Source organism: Spermophilus citellus (assembly GCF_964194105.1).
Source record: "Spermophilus citellus genome assembly, chromosome: 6".
Classification (NCBI taxonomy): domain Eukaryota; kingdom Metazoa; phylum Chordata; class Mammalia; order Rodentia; family Sciuridae; genus Spermophilus; species Spermophilus citellus.
Genome location: NC_138187.1, coordinates 17,744,677 through 17,768,928, shown reverse-complemented (window position 1 = coordinate 17,768,928; position 24,252 = coordinate 17,744,677). Strand labels below are relative to the sequence as shown.

The 24,252-nt window shown below is 47.3% G+C and overlaps 1 protein-coding gene and 1 long non-coding RNA gene across 15 annotated transcripts in view; one reads left to right on the top strand and one right to left on the bottom strand.

Annotated features, from left to right (window-relative positions):
* Nucleotides 1–7,729: 7,729 nt before the first annotated feature.
* Nucleotides 7,730–24,252, bottom strand: part of TNRC6A (trinucleotide repeat containing adaptor 6A) — a 175,118-nt gene continuing 158,595 nt past the window's right edge. For all 14 annotated transcript variants that reach the window (XM_081299838.1, XM_081299826.1, XM_081299833.1 and 11 more), the window contains 11 exons: nucleotides 23,448–23,576; nucleotides 22,999–23,076; nucleotides 22,516–22,726; nucleotides 20,194–20,325; nucleotides 15,210–15,368; nucleotides 14,458–14,598; nucleotides 12,556–12,663; nucleotides 10,834–11,055; nucleotides 9,859–9,929; nucleotides 9,271–9,410; nucleotides 7,730–8,823 (listed from right to left, as the gene is read on the bottom strand). In XM_081299838.1, coding sequence (XP_081155964.1) covers nucleotides 8,448–8,823; nucleotides 9,271–9,410; nucleotides 9,859–9,929; nucleotides 10,834–11,055; nucleotides 12,556–12,663; nucleotides 14,458–14,598; nucleotides 15,210–15,368; nucleotides 20,194–20,325; nucleotides 22,516–22,726; nucleotides 22,999–23,076; nucleotides 23,448–23,576 — 1,767 coding nt within the window. In that variant the 3' untranslated portion in view covers nucleotides 7,730–8,447. The remainder of the gene's footprint in view (nucleotides 8,824–9,270; nucleotides 9,411–9,858; nucleotides 9,930–10,833; nucleotides 11,056–12,555; nucleotides 12,664–14,457; nucleotides 14,599–15,209; nucleotides 15,369–20,193; nucleotides 20,326–22,515; nucleotides 22,727–22,998; nucleotides 23,077–23,447; nucleotides 23,577–24,252) is intronic.
* On the top strand, nucleotides 12,586–13,870 carry LOC308652130. Its single transcript, XR_014022736.1, has 2 exons — nucleotides 12,586–12,785; nucleotides 12,827–13,870. It is a non-coding gene; the product is annotated as an uncharacterized lncRNA (long non-coding RNA).

The window sequence follows — 24,252 nt, the reverse complement described above, 5'->3', positions numbered from 1 at the left end:
ACATGCCACAGTGAGCTCAAGATTAGGTCATACCCTGGATCTTCCACCTGCCATGCGATGTGACAGGAGCTGTCTTGATTGGCAGATGGGCCTGCGGGAGCAAGCTCTAAGGACTGAGAGTGGCTCTCAGCAGGGTGGCCGCTGGTCTGCCGGAGGCACTGAGGACAGTAGGTGAGAAATCCAGACATCAGCGAACTACAGACATTTCTATGTCATCTCACCGTGGCCACCAGCGATAAGGTGACAGATAGCGAACACTTTCTTAAACCAGCCCGGGGGACAAGTCACCACTTACTGCTGCTGGTTCCTCAAGAGGCCACCTCATCACGTTGAAGACTGTCTGTGAATTTGCAAGTAGAGCCGGCTGCCCGGGATCCTGGCCCCCAGGACAGGTGGTGTTACCTGAGGGGTGATAACCCTGAGGGCTGACCCTGGGCTCATACCCTAGGGAAATCCACCTGGTTAAAGGAGGAAAGTCCAGACTCACCTGACACCGGAGTGGGTTTCAGAAAAGTGCAGAGCCAAAGAAGCGCTCAAGTACACACCTTCGGGTTCTCTCTGTGACCTGTATCTCTGAGTCGTCACTGTTCAGAGAACCTGTTCTGCAAGTTCCAGGCTGAACCCGACCCTGGCTGCTGTGATTTCTTCCTGATTATCAATAGCGCCCCCCCCAACCTTTTTTTTTTTTTTTTTGGATATCAGGGATTGAGCCCAGGAGCACCTTACCACGGAGCCACCTCCAGACCCTTTTTGTGTTTTATTTGAAACAGTCTCTCTAAGTTGCTAAGGCTGGCTTTGAACTTGTGATCCTCCTGCCTGAGCGTCTCATGCCTTTTTAAAGACGTACCATCCCAGGGCTGTGGGTGCAGCTCAGTGATAGGGCCTCTTACATTTCTTTTTTATTAAAAAAAAATTTTTTTTTAGTTGTAGATGGACCCAATCCCTTTATTTATTTATATGTGGTGCTGAGGATGGAACCCAGTGCCCGGCAGTCTCAGGGAAGGCTCTACCGCTGAGCCCCAACCCCAACCCCAGCCACGGAGACGATACATTTCTTGACTTTGTAACTAGGAGCCCTGGTGCAATTCTCTCAACTCCTCTGAACCTCGTTTTCTTCTATACAAGCAGATGCTCAGAACCCCACTGTGCAAAGGGGGTGCTGCCATAGGCCCCCTCTGCAAACAGGTGTTCAGGACGCCCTCTGCAGGACATTAGATAAAGATTAAGTGAGAGGCGGCAGGTGAAGGACTGGGCTTGTGGTAGCTTCCAAGAGGCAAAGATGGCCTCTCAACCCCCAGCCTGTCAAGGAAGCCAGTTTGAAAATCTCTCTCTCTCTCTCTCTCTCTCTCTCTCTCTCTCTCTCTCTCTCTCTCTCTTAGTTTGACCCCATCTTCCCAGAGTCACAGTTGTCACAAAACTTCATCCACAGCCGTGGGACGGCAGAGGGGGTGAGAACCTGGAGATGACAGTCAGGTGGGCCCTGGTTCCTGCTTCTCTGCCCCTAGCTGTGCTGTGTGTCTTTGTGCAACTGACTTCAGTGCTCTGAGCCTTGATTCTCATCTGCAAAACAGCCGTGCCCAGCTCTTTTATCAGGAAGATTCAAGGAGATAACATGTATAACATTCTCCCACCACAATACTAAGAGGCTGTTTTTCTTTCTCCCCTTGTTTGCTCATCACTGTTCAGTGGAATTTTCCAGTGGCTACAGAAGTACATGGGAGAATCCTGCAGTCCTCTGCTAAGCCAAGCAGGAAGGAGAAGATCTGCAAACATGTAGAATGATTGCTACTATTTTTTTTACAAAAATCTTTTGGGGAAAATGTTATTTGTTTAATGAGCAGTGGGTTTGGTGTTGCTACTTTAAAATCTGTAAATATTTTAAATGGATTCTTAATTTAAATATCTAATACAGGAACGTCACCTAACAAAAGTTCTTTGGGGTCTTTCTGGGTTACGGGGTCCTGAGGCAAAATAATTTTTTTTTTTTTTTTTTAGAAACGCTGCTCTTTGCAACCGTGCATGAGCCTGGGCACCTGCCAAAACCCTTGTAAATCAGGAGCGGTGGCACAGGCCTGCAATCCTAGTGACTTGGGAAGCTGAGGCAGGAGGATCACAAGTTCAAGGCCAGCCTCAGCAACTTCATGAGACCCCCCCCCATCTCAAATTTAAAAATAAAGAGGTCTGGGGATGTAGCTCAGTGGTTCAATTCTAGCACTAAAACTAAAATAATAACAACCACCTTTTAATGTTCGGTCTAAACCCAGAGTCACATAATGTGTGTCCAGAGGTGTCTTCGGATGAAGTGTACCTTCCTCCGGAGCTCCATTAGAGCAGCAGGGTCTGTCCTTAGACAGCTGTTTACATCTCCATAAACCTCCTCTAGCAGGCTGCTAATGACTCCGGAAGGACCCTTTAAATTGGTCACTAAACATTTTAACAGCAGGTCACCGTGGCAGAGGCTGGAGTTTGGAGTGAGACTTGAAGACACGTGGACGTGACTAGGGAGGACAGCATCCTGCGCAAGCCCGTTGCTGGGTCTCAACGTGTTGGAAACATCACCCCCAAACTCATGTGTTAATGGTATTTGGACGGGGGACGTTTGAGAGGTGATTGGGTGGCGAGGGCTCAGAGTGGGCTAATGAACGGATTCATGGCTTATCTTGAGAGTGGTTCTTTGCCAGACCCAGCCCCTCGACCTGGGACCTCCCAGATTCCAGAATCATGAGCTGAATAAACCTTCATGCTTTATAAATCACCCAGTCTGTGTTGTTCACTTATAGCAACAGAAAATGGCACGATACACCTGTCAGCCTGAACTTGTGCCAGCACTGGTTTACACCAGCCCAAGTGGCTTACTGACAACACACTGTCACTGGCGCAGGTGATGAGTTCCAGAATGGCACATGGGTAGGGACCTGGGTTCTGCTTTCAGCATTTGCTTCAGTCCTATCTCTCCTGGCTTTGTGATTTATGGCAAGTTACTTCACCTCTCTGTGCTTTAACCTGTTGGTCAAATAATTAGGATTGTTGTAAGGATTAAAGATGGGGACTGGCTGGCAAAGTCTCCCTCTCTCTCTCTCTCTCTCTCTCTTCCTGGATACCAGGGTTCTATCCCTGACCAGCTCTGCCATGTGACCAGCTCTTGTCTATGGAATGAGATGGTGTTGAGAGCCACAGCTGAAGGGGCCCCAGCAAACTTCCAGCTGCCGGCTGATGATTGGCTCACAGGGGCCCCAGCAACATCTAGCTGAACCAGGATGCTTTTTTCAATATCTATTTTATTATTGCCCTTTCCCACATCATGAAGTTCTATTTTGTTTTTTGAGCTCATACAGACCTAGGTTAATGTTTTGCTGATCAGTTCTATTTTTTTGACTATAGGGTTTTTAAACATTGCAATGGAGATTTCACCTGTAAAAAGTTATAAGGCCTTTACTATTATGTTATGTGTTGTATGTATTATATTATGTGTGCACACTTGTGTTTTGTGTTATATGTTTGAATGTACGTATTTATTTTTAGAACCACACAGGCCAAACAAAACAGCTCCTCAGGAAAAACCCTCAGAGCCCAACTGCCACCACCGGCTTCCCACAAGCCTCTCACCCCCACACAAACCTCACCACCTCCCACAATCCTCCTGCTCTTGAGGCCGATTGGCTGGGTCGTGTGGGCGGAGCCAAAGAAGTCCCCCAATGAACATCACCTCAGAGGAGCCAATCAGCTAGATGTTGCTGGGGCCCCTGTGAGCCAAGACACTGACCGGTTCCATCAAAAGGATCCCCACGGAGCTGACCCATCCGGAGGCCCAGGACTCGCTGGAGTCACCACAGTGAGGCCGGCCCCCGGGGCTTGGGTCCCATGCTCTGGTTGTGGGGACAGTCAAAAAGCAGGAAAACCACGTGATGGTGGATGGCAACATGTGGTCTAAGACAGAAAAGGTTTTAAACATGTTGGTGCCCCACGAAGTGACTGTCTGGGGTGGGGCCAGGCACACAGACCTCTCCAAGGCCCCCAGGGTGTGTGGGTGGGGGTGGAGGACAGGGCCCTTCCCCAACCCTGGCTGTTCTCAGGCGCCTGCTCCAAGTCCCTGCCTCAGGAAGCGATCACTTAGTCACCTGCACCATCTAGCGCAGGCGGCAAAGGCCCAAGCCTCCTCTGGGCAGCTGCCTGGCCTGTCAGGCAGGAAGGCTCTGCCTCTGACCTCCCTGGGGTTCTTCCTACTCTCCCCAGACCCCCCTTTTTTTGCAGGGGGTAACCGGGGATTGAACTCAGGGGCACTCGGCCCCTGAGCCACACCCCAGCCCTATTTTGCATTTTATTTAGAGACAGGGTCTCACTGAGTTGCTTAGGGCCTCGCTTTTGCTGAGGCTGGCTTTGATCCTCCTGCCTCAGCCTCCTGAGCTGCTGGGATGACAGGTGTGTGCCACCGCGCCTGGCTCCATTCTGCCCTTTTTAACGTTGACAGTTAGGTCTCGATCCAGAAAGCAATGTGTGTATGTTCCATGAGTTTCTTTCATATTTGTGGAAAGCGATCTTGATTTTCTGTAAAGGTTAATGACATCAACTTTCCTTGGAAAATACATTGATCTAAGAAGTTGAATTTAAAAACGATAAAGTCAATTGAAACAAGGTTGGTCTGGGATAAGGTCACATGCTAACAAGGTCCGAGAACCGGATGCAGGTCTGCAGACTGCTCCAGTGCCAGGGTCACTGTTTTCAGCTCCCCTCTCTGCCAGGAGATAGGCCTTGCCCCATCAGTAGGTCGCACGCTTCTCTACCTAGAGGGCCACCATCATTATGTGGGACAGGGGCGTCCTGGTCTCTGGGGACTTGGGCAGGGTCCACAAGGCTGGCTCAGCCAGCAGGGAGGTCTCTGGCTCCTTGGCCAGAGCTCAGTAACTCCCTGCTTGTCAGCAGTCCTGATGAAGCTTTTCAGCCCTGCAGGGTCCTGACTGCACCCTGCTGTGGGTGTGGCCCACCTTTCTGAGGCATCAGCTTAACTGTCGACTTAAAAGCAGAATTTTTAGACCCGGGCGACTCGGGAGACTGAGGCAGGAGGATCACAAGTTTGAGGACAGCCTCAGCAACTTAGCGAGACCCTCAGCAACTTAGTTGAGATCCTGTCTCAAAAAGTAAAAAGAGCCAGGGATGTGGCTCAGTGGTTAAGTGCCCCTGGGTTCAATCCCTGATCCAAAAGGAAAAAAAAAAAAAAATCCGGTATTTTTAGGTAAAGTCTTAACCTAATATTAGAGTTGAAAACTCTACTTCTAGATCCTGAGGGGATCCGCTTCCTCCTTTCTACTCAACTTTGGGGTGATGTTGGTGAACTGTTTGGGAAACGTGGCCAGGCTGGTGTGCTCTCCAAGTAGACACCCAAAGCACCTGTCCTGCAGAGAACCCCTCACACACTGCTCTCCTCCCACGGGAGGTTGCCTCTCCAGAGCTCCCGCAGGACCCAAGACCTGGTCTCTGCAGGGGGTGCTCAAGGTTCACTTGGGTTCCAATTCTGGCTCCTGTTCAGAAATGCCACCTCTCACGTCCAAAGTCTAAGGGTCAGCGGGAGCAGCTCTGAAGCCCGGTCCCCAGGTGTGCAGTGTTGGTAGCTGAACGTTACGCTCACTCGCTCAGGACAGCCTTGGTTTGTCACCTCTCAGTCTCCAAGCAAACTCCCCCTTCATCTCAACCCCCACCTTTCTGCCGCCGCACCTGACCGTGACCTCCACATCTTTCCTGGCTCATCCACTTGCAGAACTGGAGCAGGGACAGTTGGGTGAGGGAGGGCCAGGGAGAGCTTGCGGCTCACCTAGTGGCCCAGGCCAGGACTTGGGGTCTGTGATCAGGGGTCATCTGTGGCAAGCACTGGGAGCGGGGCCAAGCAGAGCAACGTGGGATGTCCAGGGGCAGGGGAGTGGCCCATCCAGAGGCGGGTCTGGAGGAGCTGATGGCCCAGATCCAGGTGCAGGCAGTGGGAGGTATGGGTGGCTTGGGGAAAAGAGCCGCTGTTATTTAAGGACGAAGAAAGAAGCAGGACCACTTGAAAGGGTTTTTTTTTTTTTTTTTTAAATCAAACACTTTATTTCCACATAACAAGCGCAAAAATCTCCCAAACACTTTAACAATACAATGAACGCAGTTATGAAGTCAATTATATACTACTCAAAGCCCCAAAGGTCATCAGCTTAACGTTAGTTCCAAACATCTCCAGACGTGGTTTTTCAAAGCTACCTTTGGTTTTTGGAAAAACCAGTATGGAAGTCAACACACACGGAAAGCACTGAACGACATTTGCTTAGGTTATGCGTCCAACATTAGCTCCCCCCTGGCAAGTGGAGCTGATTTGAACCACACACTGAGATACAGACACAGGTTTTGCCCTGGGCTCCTGCGGCGGAGCGCGGGCCGGGAGGGGGAGAGAAGGCCAGTCCAGGCTGCGGCGTTCCTCACTGTGTGACAGAGGTATGGAAGTTTAACACTAGTACACGTCAAGTCATTAAGCTTCATGTTCCAAACGGTCTCTTGCTGAGGCTTGAGATGGGCACAAATGGTGGGGAGATGAAGTCACAGAGGAGGTTTTGAGCAACAAGATCCCAAAGATGCTCAAAGAGGGTAGGAAGGAGCGAGCTACAGTTTCCCGTTGTTCTCACATTATTTCAGGGTGAAATTGTGGATAAGTTCAGATAAAATGTTCAAATATTTGCTTAGATTTTTAACCAGTTGCTCTGTGAGAACCCTCACACACAGCAACTCTGCAAATTTCATTATAAAAAAGAGCCTACAAATAAATCCACAAAAAAGACAATTAATGTTGAGCAGCCAAAAAGTCATGGTTTATTATATCTGAAGAAAGTTCATAATTCAACACAACCGAACTGTACATTTACAATCACATTCTATTTGTAAACAGTTAAAAGCCACTGACTTCTTTTGCATCTTAGGACACAAACAGTTAGAATCAAGGCAATGAAATGATGGCAAATTCTGTACTGTTAAAATTTTTACCCTTGTTTAGTCTCTCTTCTTTGACTAAGCAAGCATTATAATACCATTTGTGGGCGAAAAAGGGGGGGGGAATTTAAAAATGATGTAACTCGTTAGTTTGCAACAACATTTAAAATTTTCTTTATACAACAAACGACTCTGTAGGCCCAATACCTTGGTTACAGTATGCATAGTTACTGATTTCGGCTTTAAGGTACAACAGTTAAACATTAACACAGTCACAAGAGAGCAGAAACAGAGAGCCACTTGATGGGATTACAAAAATCATCACCTATTGATTATTAGCAAACCATCATCACTAAGAAAAAAGACAGCATCTGAAAGCAGAATGTCCAACTCCAGCTTTAAGCATTTTTTTCTTTTTTTTCTTTTTTGGCAGAGAAAATTCTTTAACAGAGCAATACGTAGTATCAGTGCTAAAAGTTGGGGGGGGGTCTCTTTTTTTCCTATAAGAAACTACAAGGATTTTTTTTTTTTTTTTTTTTAACTGGGGAACTGGTTTTCCTGAGAACCATGCTCTTTGATTTAGGACAGGAATAGAAAAACGAAAGAACATGGCCAAATGCTGCTCCTTTTTTTCCCAGAGATAGAAAGCATCTTTTAAATCATCCTCCATTTTTTTTTTGTTTTTTAATTTTTTTTAAATGATGGAAGAGTAAACATTTTTTTTTCTCAAAAAACAAACAAAAAAATCTGTAAACAAGAAGGCTCAGCGTGAGAACCTTCAAAACAAAATGGAAAGCCTATTCAAAGTGCAGGGCCCGTCCTGGGTGGCAGGTGGGCTGCAAGTCACAGCTGTGGCCACAGTTTTTCAAACTGCAGAGCGAAATTCTTTAGTTTTACAACATGAAAAAACTGGTGCAATACTTTCATTAATAATCCTAAGTCAGTATCATAACTTGATCTTTTAAACTCCACGATACCACAACAAGGTAGGCAACATCAAGGCATAGTAGAGAGCGCACACCTTTAAGAACATCCTTGAGTAAACATTTACACTGGAACAGCTGCCCCCCCATATTGCCGATTAGACGGAGAGAACATCATTCAGTGCAAAGGTAAAAGCTCATACATTATCAGCCCAAAAAATGGTTTTGCAAAAAAAGGAAATGGGGGGTGGGGAGGAAGGAGAAAAAAACAGAAAGAAGAAAGGAAGAATGAATCCAAGGCTAAACATGATGAATATACACAAGTGAGCTCATTCTATATGGTCTAGCATGTATGGCGCTACTTGGGAGTGTAAATAGATAGATACCTTTTCACATTATAATATTGGCCTGCATGATTCAAGTATTCAAACTGATATGTTTTGGGGAAAACAAAGTGGAAAATGTGCAGAGAACAGCTGTTCCCACAGGTGGCCCCTGGCTGCAGGCGGCGAGCCCAACTTAGTGCTCCATCTCTCGCATCTTGAGGTCACAGTTTGTGAGTCTACAACTACACCCTTACATGGACTCCCCACCCCCACCCAGGTGGTCAACAGAAAGGAAAGCGTTAATGGGGGATGGGCTGCTAATTCCCCGGGGGTCGCTGCTGCTTGGGGGACCCCACAGGCTTGTGGAATAATGTGGGGTCCCCCAGAGGGAAGTGCCGTGAAGGTCTCCACAGTTAGTTCCCGACAGCCCAGCACCATTCCAGTGATTGAGATCGGTCCGGCTGGAGAAGGAGTGGGAACAGTCGAGGGAGCCCAGCCGGCTCTGGCTGGACCCGAGGGACTGCCAGCCAGGAGAAGGGGTCAGAGACTGACTTTGTGCAAAGAAACGACTGATCTCCTCTTCACTGGCAAACTCAGCAAGAATAGTCGTGTTCCCCAGGACGCACCTAGAGCAGAAGGCAGAGAGCGTGAGGGCCTCCTGTGGGGGGCCTTCCTGGTCACAGACACGCTGGTGTGCCCTTCCTTCAAGGAGCACGGGCCCTGGAGGACGGCCGGGCACAGGCTGTGGGGGGACACCTGGCCTGTCTGTCTCTCGTGGGCAGCACAAGGGACTTTCCAGTTGATTTTTTTTTGGAGACAGGGTGTCTCACTATGTTGTCTGGGGCTGTTCTCAAACTCCTGGCCTCCACTGAGCCTCCTGCCTTGGCCTCCTGAGTAGCCGCACTGCAGGTGCCTGGCTCCAGGGCCATTTTGACCATGTCGGACTCTCCTCCTCAGGATCCCAGAGAACCGTGAGGCGATTCTGGGGAGAAGCCCCTCGGGAGCGGCACCCAGGACGGGGTTGTGCTTCCACCCCACTCCCAGCCCTCCCCAGCAGGAGCCCGGGCACTTACATGTGCAGAGACTTTTGTGCCTTCACTACCTCTTCTTTTGAACTGTAGCGGACCAAAGCGTTTCCGTATGGGAGGTTCAGGTGGAATGTGATCAGCGGGCCATGCTGCATGCACAGGGTGCGCAGAGTTGAGCCATCGATCTGGAAGCAGTGGGAGGGCAACGAGAGGTTGTGGGGCCAGCGGGGAAGGCGCCCCCAGCTCCCAGCCCCTCAGGTGGTCACTGTCCCTGCTAAGGCCCCTCTCCTCTCAACCACCCCGAGGAAGGGCTCATCAGGGCACTGCTTCTGGGCAGGGTGGGCCAGGGGCCAAGGAAACGCAAGGGCAGGACGAGGATCGCCTGCACCGATTCACGTGGACACACTCTGCTGAGCCCCACTGGACCAGTCCAGGGGACGCCTAGGAATCCCCGACTTTGGTTGGCTTCCCTGAACCCAAGACCTGTGAAACCAGGGGACCACGACGGCCTGCCACCAGAGGAGCTGGACACTGCCTGGCTCTCCTCCGCCAGGCCCTCACGACCTTGCGCAGCCCTGCTGCCAGTAGGACCGACGCCTGCTCGCGCCCTGCCGGCCCTCCACCAAGCCTTACCTGAGGTGTAAGGTTTTTCAGAACAAGCCAATTTGTTATTCTCCCTGAGCTGCTCTCACCCCAGCTGGAACCTGGTGGGGGGCGGAGGCAGAAAAAGGGACAAGTCAGTTTTCCAAGACCATGGCCTCAAACAGCCCAAATGAGTCACTCAACAGATGACCCAATCACCCAGGCGCTGCCGCCCCTGCCGACTGCCTCCTCCTCGGCCAACAGTCCAGGCGGCTCTGACCTCTGGGAGGCTGGGTCTGATGGCTTTGCAAGTGGGACCCACCCAGGGTGTGAAGCTTTAAGGGGACGGAGTCACTGCAGGAGTCCCGGCTGGCCTTCCTGCCGGGCCCTTGGCAACCAGGCTCCCCGCAGAGGAGCTCCCCACCAGGGTTGAGACCCCCACCCACCTCCTCTGGCTCAGGAAGATGTCCCGGGATGAGCTTGAGCCTCAGGACACACCCTGCCCTATCCCCACAGCAGCCCCTTTGCTGAGTCTCTACAACCCAACAGGGAGCGCAGCTCTCAGGCCTCTCGGCCTCCACGGAGGCTGTCCCTGCTCTCTGGGCTTCCCTTCAAAGCTTCCTGACTCTGCTCAAGTCCACGAACCCTGCAGGGTGGGCTCTGGGGTCATTTTTTCATTTCCCCTCATTGTGTTAATTTGCATTTGGTAACACAGAATGACCTCCAGTGTTTTTTTTTTTTTTAAACATAATTAACACTTTCCCCCCCAAAAGCCAAAAGTTTTATTGCAGCCGTTCACCTAAGGATCAGAAATTACAAATCAGATCAGATCAGGAAATATTATGACGTGTTATTAGTCATTTTTCAGCTGAGAGATGAGACTGACTGCTCTGGGTCTCAGGGAAAACGTTAAGGACACTGGATCAAGGCTCCCAGAGATGGGAGTCAGAGAGGTTTGGGTCTCGGTAAAGCTGGTGAGTGTTCAGCAAAGACACCCCCGACCCCACCTCTCGCACTTCCTCCTACCTGGGGTATATCTGGCGTCAGAATTTCCCCATCCTCCACCTACACGAAGGGGAGAATTATCCCACGTAGACAAGGGCGGCTTCTGACCAGTCAGTCCCGGAGGCGGGCGGGACGGAGCAGTGATGTTCTTAGGTGGCAAAGGGACCTTCCACAGCTCATGAGCCAGAGAGGTGTTTGTGACTGAACCAGGAGACCATGTCAATTTGGAATCACTATTTCTGGCTGCTTTTAAAGGGGGTGGGGGAGAGCAGAGAGGGTGGAATAATGTTGGAGAAATGAGAATATTTAAATAACATCTATTGTCCCACAAAAGGCAAATCAAAAAAACGCACACAGACATCTAAACCCCCAAATCAGCCAGGTATGGTGGTACAGTGCCGTGAGCCCAGCGACTCAGGCAGCTGAGGCAGGAGGATCCCAGGTTTAAGGACAACCTCAGCAACTTGGTGAGACCTTGTCTCAAAGAAAAACAAAAAAGAACTGGGAATATACAGCTCAGTGGTAGAGCATCCCCCAGGGTTCAATTCCCAGTGCCAGAGAAGAACAAAACAAAACAAAACAAAAGGCAAAGTCCAAATGAAACTAAGCTGCTAAAGAAAAACAAAAAGCCCAAAGGAAGCTGTCCCTCCTCTCAGACACTCACGCTGTCATCTGTTGTTAGCAGTACAGAACCTAGGAGATTCCCCTGTGTAAAACTGTGCTAAATGAAATTCACACATGAAATGCTCTGAACTGCTCTAAAGTGGCAACTGTGAACTCCTTACCTTAATAACCACAGGCAAGCCCCTCAGGACAGCCACGCAGCCCATTAAACACACTTTAGAACTCTGTCAATAATTCGTGGGGAAAAAACTGCATAAGTGGCCCCAACTCAAGGAGTCATCCAGCAGATATCACCAGCTGTCCGCCTTGATGCTAAGCCCAGGCTGCTAGGTGCTTTCAGATGCTACCTCTGACCCTGGCACACATTCTGAGGATCTGAGAGGGTGAGTGTTTGCCTTTGGGTCCAATGGGGAGCCAAGATCCAAATCTAAGACTCTGTTTTCACTTAGGAAAAAAAAAAAAAGGTTCCTGATGCATGCTCAGTGCCAAGTGGGTATGGGGGACCAGGCACATGGTAAGCTGAGGCAGGACTGCAAGTTCAAAGCCAGCCTCAGCAACTCAGCGAGACCCTGTCTCAAAACAAAAAATAGAAAAGGTTGGGGATGTAGCTCGGTAGTTTTTGTGCTTCTAAAAGTATGGCAGGAAGAGTGGCCGCAGTGGCTCAGTTCCTTCCTGGGCTGCAGCAGAAGCAGACTGGGTATCTGTGAGCGGTGACAGCATTCAACTCCACCCGACTCTCAAGTACATCAACAGCCCTGGGACAAGCTGAAATCCGCGTTCACCCTCTCCTACACGAGTACCAGTCTGTGAAGTACTGGAAATTTAAAGGTCCTCCACTGCAGACAGCCCAAGAGCCGCTGTGGAGTGCCGAGAGCCAGGTGCTGTCAGCGAGCGAGAGCTGCCTGGGGAAGGCCCAGTGTCTCAGGAGGCGACTGCAGTGCACGGTACAGTCAAACAGGGACAAACGTCGCTGAAGACACTGTCCTAGGATCAGAAATATAGTCTCCTCCCTCCCGAAAATAAGAGACCGGTTAAAAGAAGAAGGCATTGACACAACGGCCCCAGACTGTGACCACACCACACCTCCTCCCGAGAGGGGTGCGGGACTGTGCGGCCCACCTGAAGTGCTTTGTGCTGTACTGCTGAGGGGAACGTTGTAGTTGGAGGCACGAATGGATGACCAGGCACTAGTTGAAGGCAGCGTGGTGTTCAAGGATGAGGATGACCCTAGAGAGGGAGAGTTCCATTAGCAGCCAGAGCAAGGGAAAGTGTTTGACATGAGTAAAGGCACCTAGAAGTCCAGGTGCCCCAGCCTGCCCCAGGAATGGGGCAGGGGGCGTGGTGAGCAGGCCGCCTGCCCCAGGAATGGGGCAGGGGGCGTGGTGAGCAGGCCAGACCCCAGACTGTACCTCCTGCCTGCCTTCAGGAGAGCATGCCCAGAGCTGCTGGCTGTTTTCACCTTGGCTCAGAACAGGCGTTTCCCCCTGCCCGTCCCCACCAGATGAGGGACATGCTCTTGGCAGTGAGGTGTGGGCAGCGGCCAGGCAACAGCCGCTCTGCTTCCCAGCATGCTCTGAACGGAAGGCCATTCCCCGCTACTCAGCTCCCGCCCTGAGCTGCGTGACCTCCAAGGCCGGCCAGCCCACCCAAGCACAGGCCACTGGCACTCCCTGAGCCAGTGGGTGGGACCCTCTCTAGCAGGCCCCAGGCGCAGGCTCCAAAACCCTGTCTTTCTTCCCACTTGAGAAAAAAAAAAAAAAAAAAAAGCCCTTTCCTCAAGTTCAGCTTCGACCTCATAAGCACATGGTCACCAGGACAGCCCCTAACTGGCCCCCACGTCCAACCCACTCTGTTTACCACTCAGATCACCTCCTCCAAACCATTGCTGGAGACCTCCTCCACCCCAACCTCTGGAACCCTCTGCAAACACACACAAACAGAAGCCCGTTTCTGTGAGCCGTGGCTTCTTCTATTAACTACACGCAGCGAGGGCTTCTGCTTGGTTTTGCGCCTCCTGACGTATTATGTGAAAGTACCAACTTTACCTCTGTGAAGGTCTTTTAAATGCAGCCATTCTGGAATGATGAGGATTCTTTTCTGACCACTATGACGCACAAACACTTGTTATTCTTAACAAATTATATATTGAACGTATTTTTCTTTGTATACTGAAGGAACAGTGTGTGTGTGTGCATGTGCATGCATGTGTTATGTGTGTGTGCATACACACATACTTTTTTTCTTGCACATGCTAGTCAAACACTCTACCACTGAGCTACCTCTCGAGCCCTTTTCGATTGTATTTTTTAAGACAGGGTCTCACTAAATTGTCTAGGATAGTCTCGAAATTTCAATCCTCCTGCCTCAGTCTCCTGAGTAGCTGGGATCACAGGCGTGTGCTACCAGGTCTGCCTGGGAGGCTGTATTTTATAGACCAAAATATTTTTTGGTCTGGGGAGGCAGCTTGGTAGTAAAGCTTGCCTAGCATGTTTGAGGCCCTGGGTTTAATCCCTGGGTGTGGGGGTGGGGGTGGCAGGTACCAGGGGTGTAGCTCGGTGGTGAAGAGGCCTGGATTCAATTCCCAGTACAAAGACCAAAACCAAAACAATTAATTCCATTCACCTTTCCTCATGAATGGGTTACCTGCAGAAGCCCTGAGGTGTGGTAGGTAACCGGGTGATTTTGCGCCTGGGTTACAGTGATCCTGAGTGACTTGTGTTCAAGCCAAGCCTGTTCCCCAGGGCGGCCCTTCAGTACGTGGAGTACACACATCCCACGAGGATGCGCCTCCAGCTGCTGGCACTGCTGCTGCAGAGCAAGTGCTGACAAATCCTCATCATCTCAAAAGGGGCCGCAGTCACTCGGGAAACCCGAGAACCGTGTTCCATGTTCACGATCCCCGTGGGTGTCGGGGCTGGGAGCTCAGAGGGGCTTTTGCTGCCCCAAGGTTCACACCCACTCAAAGCCTTCTCAGAACCTGCCACTGAGCATCACAAGACAAGACTTGTGCCCTGTACGTACCACTGTTCCTGTCCCTGAGGTGGTCAACTTCCCGCACAGTATTAATTGAAAGATTGTTTATGACACTGCCAGGAGTGACGTAAGGGTCAGTTTCGGGGTCAATGTTTGGATAACCTTTCCATGGCTCACCAGGGCGAAATTCTAAAAGCAGAAATGTAAAATTAATTCAAGGCTTAATCATCACTTTATAATACATTACTAAATATCCAAATCTTATTTCTAAATCCTATACAATTGTCAAATATTTTCCAATTTATCCAACACCTTAAAAGTGTGATAATATAATTATTGTAATATGAGTTATTCTCTATGATTAGCTTGTAAATTTTTTGTGACTGACATAATTTCTCTAGTTTATATATTTTTAAGCTGTAAAATAAAGTGCTTCATGATAAAATGCAAAGCCACAACTCAAGCAGGACCAAGCAGGGAAGGGATTCATTTTTGGCAATTTCTTAGTATAACCGAACACCCTGGCAAGAGTCCCCGACACAGCCGAGGAACAATGACTGCAGACTTCCTCTGGGACTCTTCATGCTGGTCAGAGGCTCATGCCACAGTCACTAGTGGAAGCAGAGGGCTGGGACCACACAGACTGACTCTACGTCCCCCTTTTCTTCCATTATCTCCGCGCTCCTCGTCAGATCGCAGAGATGGCCCCAACACGCACGGGGCTAGACCACTAGGAAGCCTACATGCAACGAAACTCCACCAGGAGCAGTGTCTCACAGAACGGGCCGTCCGCACTTTACCTGGTGGCCAATTAACACTGCTAGAGCCGTTGGGCGATTTGGCACGTGGCCAGCCATCTCCTACTGAACCTGGAGGACTGGCTGGTGAAGAACTGCTGTTCATAAAGTCATAGGGAACAAATGGGGATTCCTCCAGCCTGAAACCACTTGAAATAGCACCTAAGAAATGAAAAACAATAGTGAACGTGAGCAAAACATACCACAAAATTTACCTCTTAGAGTTTCTCAAATATGGTAAGAAAAATTTCGACTGGAGTTCTACGTGGGTCTCAAACTGCGTCTTGGAGACTCTGTGGGGAGGCAAAGGTAAAGCCGGCTCTGCGCTCTGACAGAGGCTGGACCCTTCTAACTCCTACTTACTGAGATCGCAACATCTCACTTGAACGCCTGAAAATGACCACAGCAGGTTTCATCTCAAGGGCACGAAGACCACAACCGTCGGTAAGTGACAGAACGGAGCACAGAATCATTCAACACTGCCATTGTGGCCTAGATGAGAACTAGTACAGTGAACCCTTTGTCAGAGAGACTCGTGTTTTTTGGAGGTGAAGAGTACAGAGAGTGGAGTACAAGAATCTTGACAAAAGATGAAGGACGGAGGTCAGGAATGCCTACAAGACAACATACAAGCAGGGAAAACACAGCCACAGCCTTTGCCATCAGGACAGTTCCAATGCCACCCTGCGCGCCCTCCTGTGACTCTTGGCTTCTAAGATACGCTGCTACGATGAGCGTGAAGTCCCATGGAAGGAGAGCTCAGCCTCACCAAGAAATGACTGTTTTTTACGATTTATTCTTCGCACCCATCTTAACATGAACACGACTTACAATGACTAAAATTTTACTGCAAGTGGTAAAGCACATCATTTCTCACTGGAACAGTGCCAGCAGCTGGGCTGAATGCTGGACACAGAAAGTTAAGTATTCTATTAATTAATGTAAAGGAAAAACATCAGAAAAATTATGTGGTAGATTTAGTTTCAGCATTGGAAATGAATTTACTGGAGAACTTTCTGTCTTTGAGCAGGGAACCTCATGAGGTGACAGCGAAGGCAGTAATAATGACGCTAAGACCTAATACTCACTCGTGGGCCCAACCCTGCTTGAGTGCTCAAGGGCTTGAGATTCACCCTCCACACACCCCAACAGGAGCTGCTACGGTTCATGTTTTGCATATGAGAATCCTGAAGTTCAGAAAGGTTAAGTTACTTGCCAGCAGCTAATTAATAGCAGAATTAATTAGTAGCAGATCTAGGTCTAAAACCAGGGTCCATGTTTATTTTGCCATTCACTTCTCCATAGTTTGAACTCCCCATTCTCATCCTTAAGAAAAATTCCAGTGTGATATTCCATAGTGGCAAATCAACCTAGAATCTAGGTCTGTCTGTAATAGAATATTTCTTCTATTATATAATAACTTCTGATAATCATCAACCTAAGAAATAAAAAATCTACAATCTAGGGGCTGGGGTTGTGGCTCAGTAGCAGAGTGCCTAGCGCGTGTCCTGGGTTCGATCCTCAGTACCACATAATAAATAAATATTAAAAAAATTTTTAAAAATCTATAATCTAGGAAACTTACCTGTTAAGCCAAATTCAGTCAAAGTTTGAAGATAAAACCCAATAGAAGAGAAGAAATGCCACAAAAAAATTGTGCTTTGCTACTAAGCATAGGAACATAGACCTGAGGCTGCGTAAGCTGGGACACAAGTGCTTCTCCTGGCTCTGCTGCTCCTGTTATCTTTGGAAGTGACCAGGTCCTATCAGTTCTGTGCTCAGGCAGCTCCCGAGCCATGCCTGTGCTAGGTCAGGCTTCTCTTCATGGGACTCAGCGCTGGATTAGGCCAGAGAAACTTCCCAACTGGTCTCCACACGGTAGCCAGACGAATCTTTGAAGAACACAAATCTGAGCATGTCACCTCCTAGCTTAAAACTCAGGTTTCCCATCATATAGGAGATAACACTCAAACTGTTCAATAGATTATAATTAAAGTACTTAAAAAGTTCTAGCCTCTCCTACCTACCACAGTTTCCGTTCCTTTCATCCCCTCCCTGCCTGGGGCCTGGCCAATTCCTGTTTATCTTTCCCATCTTGACTTAAGAAATCATGGACCTCTTGGAAATCTTTCCTTAACTTCTCCCCAACTCCAAGATTAAAATGAAAGGAAAGGGTTTTTTGTTTGTTTGCTTTTTTGGTGCCGGGGATTGAACTCAGGGCCTTGTGCATACGAGACAAGCACTCTGGTTTTTTAAAATTTTTTTGTAGTTGTAAATGGACAGAATGCCTTTATTTTATTTGTTTATTTTTATGTGGTGCTGAGGATCGAACCCAGTGCCTCACGCGTACGCAGCAAGCACTCTGCCACTGAGCTACAGCCCTAGCCCTGCCAACTGAACTTTACCCCCAGCCCAGGAAAGGGGATTTTATAAACTACCAGAAGTTCATCTTAGACCCATCCAGTGTCCCAGACATCCTGGTCCAACCCTTCCTCGATGTGGAATTTCCTTCTCAATTGTCCTTGCTTCAATTTTCCTCTACTTCCCTTAGTAAATCTGCTCTTTCTCACTGTCATGTACATGAAGGGTCAGCACCAGGCCCAGACTGCACATTTCTATGTGCTTTTGGACGCACCCTTATTTGGCTTCTGGGATCTTCTAAGCCCGCAGAATGAAGAGCAGCTCTGTACACCGGAGGTCTGGTCCTCCCAGACACAGCAAGACAACATGACTTTTGGTGAACACTTGTGTTAGGCCTGGGGCTCAGGGCCAGGCAGTATTTGCCTGGCCTCTGAGGGTCTAGAGATAGGAGCCAAGACTCTGCAGGCCTATATGAGCAACCCTGATGGAAACTCTGGACACCACGGCTGGCGGGGTGGTATCTCTTATTAGCAGTGTTTGGGCATGTGTCACACGTCCTTGCCGGGAGAATGAAGTGCTCTCCTGCAACTCCTTGGGGAAGGACGACAGGAAGCCTGCTCTTGCTTTCTCCTGGATTCTAGTCTAGGTGCCCTTTCCTCTGCTGACTTTAATCTGTGCTCTTTTGTGTAATCAACTATAACTGTGAGGACAAAAGCTTTTCTGAATTATGTGATTTCTAACAAATCACTGAACCTAATGTGGCTCCCAAGAACCTCCGATAGAGGAATCTCTTGGATTTACCCTTTCTTCTCTGATCAACAGTGAATGTATTAGCTGCCTGAGCTTCAATAAAATGGGGATAAGAAGTAAACCCACTGAAGATGGTGTTGCACACTGTATGACCCGTGCATGGTAAGGACTGCTGCCTGTAATCAGCTGTTCTCTGACATGAGCCTCCTCAAGGCTACCAGGTCACCCCTTCTTACAACTACTCATACTACTCTACTGGGTGGAAAAGCAGCCTATTCTGTGTTCCCACTTCTACTCCAGGGGCACACAGAATTGCCAATGAGATTAATCAGGAGGATAGCTGCCGAAAAAATTCTATGGTCCTTCAGAAATATGAATTAACGGAAATATTTCTCCAATAAGGGGAGGGAGAAAGGTGGTTAAGGGGCATAAAAAGAAAAAAGAATATTTCCAAACAGAGTAAAGCAAAATGGCAAAGGACTGTGGCAGAGAAAGCAAGAGACAGGCGTGGCACTGAGGGAGGGGCCTGGAACATCTCAGCCTCTGAGGACGTGGCTTGGTGTCACTAGGCCTTCACATTTCAGAGAGAGGACAGAAAGCTCAATTTCAACGTGGCATTTTCTGTATGTTTTAATAGATGTTGGTTTAAAAAATTATTTTCAATATGATAAGAGACAACTTCGGGGCTGGTAGTTTAAGGATCTCTCTTGGATATACAGTGAGAAGCTAATATTTTTTTTTAACAAAAGAGTGAAGGCCATTCCACAATATACATGTTAAAATGTTTAGCACTAAAAATATACAACTTCTGTTGCCAATTAAAAAAAAGAGTTAAACATTCATCCACTCTATGGATGTGATATTTCACTCTTTGGTATTTATGCAAAAGAAACAAAAACATGAAAAAAACTAATAAACTAAATAAAATATCCAAGTTCTATTAGGGTACCTTACTCTAGTAAAAAAAATAATAGTTTTGTTCAAATGTAAGTAAAATCAACACTTGTGGAAGAAGGCTGCCATTTTCCTGCTGGCTGGTTGTGCAGGTTGAAATTGCTCGTCAAAGAAGCCCAGTCTCCCTGAGGGATTTCCCAGATTTATGCCGCATCATGCATCAATGTCTACTAAGCAGTGAGACAAACAAAAATTACTTCATCCTAAAAGAAAAGGGAAGATAGCTGGGCTCCATGGCACACACCTGTGATCCTGGTGCCTTGGAAGGCTGAGGCAGGAGAACTGCAAAGCCTGCCTCAGTAACTTGGCAAGACCCTAAGCAACTTGGGGATACCTCTCTCAAAATAAAAAATAAAAAGGGCTGGGGATAGGGCTCAGTGGTGAAATGCCCCGGGTTCAATCCCCCATACGAAAAATTAACTACTGAAAAGACAATAATACGAAATCTATTACTTTATTCCCATAGCAACATATATAAAGAAAATGTGTCAAGAGAAAATAAACTAGTTCTTATACCCTACTGTGAACGTATCAGGGTAAATCCAGTAGATGTTTAAGAAAAGAAAAAAGAAAAAAACGTAGAACAATAAATCACGTAGAAAAAAAACCTAAATGATCATCAGAAGGGAAGTAGTTTTTTTTTTTTTTGACAAAGCACCCATAATCTCTCTCCTTTATAAAACAGCATAGTAGAGGTGAATTTTACTTTTCATTTTAAAGGCTCTTATTTTTTACTAAGACTTAATAAAGCACAGTCTTTTTTGGTTTTAAGTTTTAAAAAAATCTAAGATAATTTGGCTTTGAAATGTACAGAAAAATTAAATAAAGGTCTAAATTTAGCTGGTTTACAAATATATATGTGTGTGTGTGTGTGTGTGTGTGTGTGTGTGTTTTAATAAAAGTATAAGAACATAATATATACCATGTTTGCTGGAATTTTGATCCAAAGATGTGTTCACAGAAATGCTGTCCACTGTAGTCCACTTCCTTAGTCTTGACTGTGGCTCTTTAATACTGTTCATATCCATATTTACATTCAAGTTCGAGTTCAAGCCTTAAAAATTAAAAAAAATCTTATAAAACAGCATATTTTCCTTCTGGCAAGACACTATTTTTCTAGAAAAACACACATAACTAATCTAATATTTCAATCCCGTTTAATGCTCCTTAATAAATAGCATTATATAAATGTGGGAGTCAAATACTAAAGGCCCCACAGGCAGAAGAGACGCTCAGGACTCTTGGCCGAGGTCAAGCATACACAAGGCTGGGAGCAAGAGATCAGCTAGGTCAACAGAAAGCACACCCAAGTAACTGTGGAGTAGCCCTTCCAACCACACAGTTCAATGTTTTCAACCCATGAAAATGCTCATACCATGTCATCTATGGAATAACTATTTTCCACATAATTTCGATCATGTTTAAATCTCAGGGAGTTGAATTATAAAGTTTGTAAGTTTACCACTGATAGGAGGTAGCTATTCAGTGATTCCCCAGGAGGATCATGCATGAAGAACATGTCATCACTTTCAGTTGCTATCTTCTAACTCGAAAACTAAACGATTTTCAGCTGGCTAACCAGTCAAAGGATGCTGTCATTTAAAAGTAAAATGTCCTCCTCCTCTAAATCTAGGGGGAGACTCTCAGGCCGAGACACAATTTACTTGCAACTTGCTGATGAGGCCAGCCAACTCAGACATTCTCCTGAATAAGGCCAGAAGTTCACCTTAGACACTGACCAGTAAGCAGTGCTTTTAAAGATGTGACCCAGGGACCATTAACATCAGAAACATCTAAAATGCTTGTTAAAAACTGAAGACTTTCCAGCGAGAGCGAAAATCCTTATTTAATACACTACCCCAAGTAGCTCTTATTCTAAAGTTTCAAATCAAATGTCTTTTAATTCTTTGGTTTGATGAGTATTCTTGTGGTATTGGTTCTTTTATTAAAAAATTCTTTTAAATCATTCTGAATTCTTTAAAATCATCCCCATTTTTGCAATGACCAAATTTATGCTCTTATACCCGTGATTAGATCAAGAATTGGCAATTTTTTGAGAATAAAGGTTCATATAGTTCGTGGGTTTTATAGGCCACATGGTACCTGCACTTCAATGTAACTCTGCTATTATAGCCCAAAAGGTGCCAGAGATGTTAGTCACCTAGTCACCATTAAAAGTATCCAACCACAGAGGTAATGGACAGAGGAACGGTTCCCTAGAAATGCAAACTGCTAATGATCTTAAGGACTCGGTACAATTTGTTCCCTGAGAGCCCACGGCAACACCAGGGAGCCCATGGCAACATCAGTCCAGCCAAAGAGAAGCAGAGGCGGGGCAACAGCGTGCCCCAACCTTTGTCCACAGCCCAGACCACACTGATGAACTAACAATTAGGTTTTCAACAGAGTTGGCAAGCAACCAACCAAGATGGTTTAAAAGAAACTGTTGTGGGCTGGGGATGTGGCTCAAGTAGTAATGCGCTCGCCTGGCATGCACGGGGCGCTGGGTTCAATCCTCAGCACCACATAAAAATAAAATAAAGATGTTGTGTCCACCGAAAACTGAAAAATAAATATTAAAAAATCCTCTTTTTCTCTTCTCTCTCTTAAAAAAAAACAAAAAAAAAAAAAAACCTGTTGTTCAGGTAAAGAGAGAGGAAAAGCAAAACAAACATGGTACGAACAATCACAAGCTGAAATTCAATCAAAGGAATAAAAAACAAAACAAAACAAAAAAACCCACAATCCCCGGGACAAGAAAAAACCGAGGGGGAAGCTGCTGCGTGTGACAAAGGCCTTCTCCACTCCCAGTTCTTATTTATACCAGCAAGTACTTACAAATCCCTGGTCTGACAACTAGCAAACCAGGTGACTACTCTCAGTTGTTTCCCCAAAGCGGTAAGTGCACAAAAATTCTCTAGTATGCCGTTTCTAATAACAATTCTTGTCAGTTCTTCACCTCCTCATACCCCACAACTAAGAAAGCTCGACTCCTAAAAGGAAATGTTTGCTTTATTCTAACTCTAAATGAGTTCAAACTTTCAAACAGGTGATTTTCTTGAATGGAGAGAGACCTTCCCTGAAGCACCCAGATGGGCTGAACCTTGAAGAGGGCCTGGCAGCCCTGGGAGAGGCACCTACGAGACACAGCCAGCTTCTGTGAAGGGAGGCTGTAAAGGTGGAGGAGAAGGACGCATGCTGTGGCACTCAGGCACCAGCACACACTGGCCCAGGAGAGACCCACCTATAGGAAAGTTGCTGAAAGCATTTATTGGTGATGGCCCTTTTTGCAGCTCCGGTGTAGTGTGAGGCATGACATTGTCAAGGAAAGACTTCATGGCTGGCTGATGGAGTGACTGCTGCTGAGACGGTGGAGTCGGCTGCTTCACCAACACGTTTGGATCAAGTTGACGAGATTGCTGCATCATTTGCTGCTGTACACTAAGAGGTCGACCCTTAAAATAGCAAAACAATTGGGAAACAATGTGTGGGGGGGAAGCCTTTGCAGATATATCCATATTCCTTTCATTTTTTAATTCACTTCCTTCTCAGCAGGAAAGGGAAGCATCATGTATAATAATTAATACGACTCATGGGCAAATTGCAGACTTGACAATATACTTCATGATATTTTAATAAAAGAATTTTCAGATCTCTTGTCATAATGGAAGTGATAGGAGTTCACTGAAACACAGGACAGCACAGCACGTGGAAGAATCGGACCTACCTGCTGGTCTTGCTGCTGCCGGTTACCAGAAGGCACGCTTCTCTGACTCTGCGCCCTTTGCTGCTGCGCTAACAATCGCTGGGGGAAAACGGCAAAAAGGTTGTCACTACCACACCACTCTACAATAGACCCACGACCCTTGACATGCCAATGCTGGCGGGCCCCACCCCCCTCATCTAGTGCCACCTCTTCCTTGGACTCTGGCTTCCAGCTGCGCTGCTCAAGCTAAGCTTTCAACTCAGAAGGAACTGTCTGATCCTACCCCCTACCATCTTAGACGTGGCCAGGTCTCCTGTCAAAGCATCTGTGCAAAACACTCCTCTCTGGTGTTCATCTCCATGCAAGCTTACGACTCTGCCCACCTTATTACTGCAGGACTCCCCACAAGGAGCCCAGTGGTCGGCAGCACGGCAGACACTCAATAAATGTGTGGCTATTATTCTGCTTACCTGTAACTGGGAGATCTGAGAAAGCTGGTTTAGTTGGGATAGCTGGTTCAGCATGGCTACCTGCTGAGGGCCGAAGAGCGGATTCAGGCCACCGTTGTTTGGTGCATACTTCAGCAATGAAACTGGAACCTTAGGATCACAACGGTAAATTAATAATGTTGATAGCATAACTCAGACTAGCTAAATGTACCTTATGTTTTAATTATAACAATTAAATTAGTGAATTATTCACGGAGGGGGGTGATAGCTTTCTCCCTTTATTTGTTTAATTTATCATTCACATTATGTATAAAATTTATGTTCTCTTTCCTGTAGTTTGAGTTTCCTAATATGTAAAAGCAATGTGTTTGCTGTAATCTGAAACTTAAATTTCATAGTGGGTAGGTGGGTGGAGCTGATTTTAAGTCACAAAACCATGCAGTTGAAGCAGCCATTTTGAGCACCGCCCCCCCCCCCCCCCCCCCCGCTTTGTCCTCTGTCTTCCAATCATAATGCTCACAGTGTGGGAGGGGATCCAGTCATAACTACAGCCCTTTCCCTTGCCCTCCCCAATTTTAAATTAGTCACATGTGGAGACGGAAACCCTGAACTCCTCCTGGCAGAGCAAGGGCAGCGCTGCCTTAGGGACAAACCCTGGGCGGGCATCCTGTCGAGGGGCGGCCCGAGGGCTTCTTTTTGGTAGCGCAATCTTCCGCAGAAGTCAACTTTGCCCTGTCCAGTAGCTTTTGAGCACGTATCTGATTTCTTGTGACATGCTGGTATTTCTAACACATACTTTTTCTTGGGGTAAGTAAAGATGAGAGAT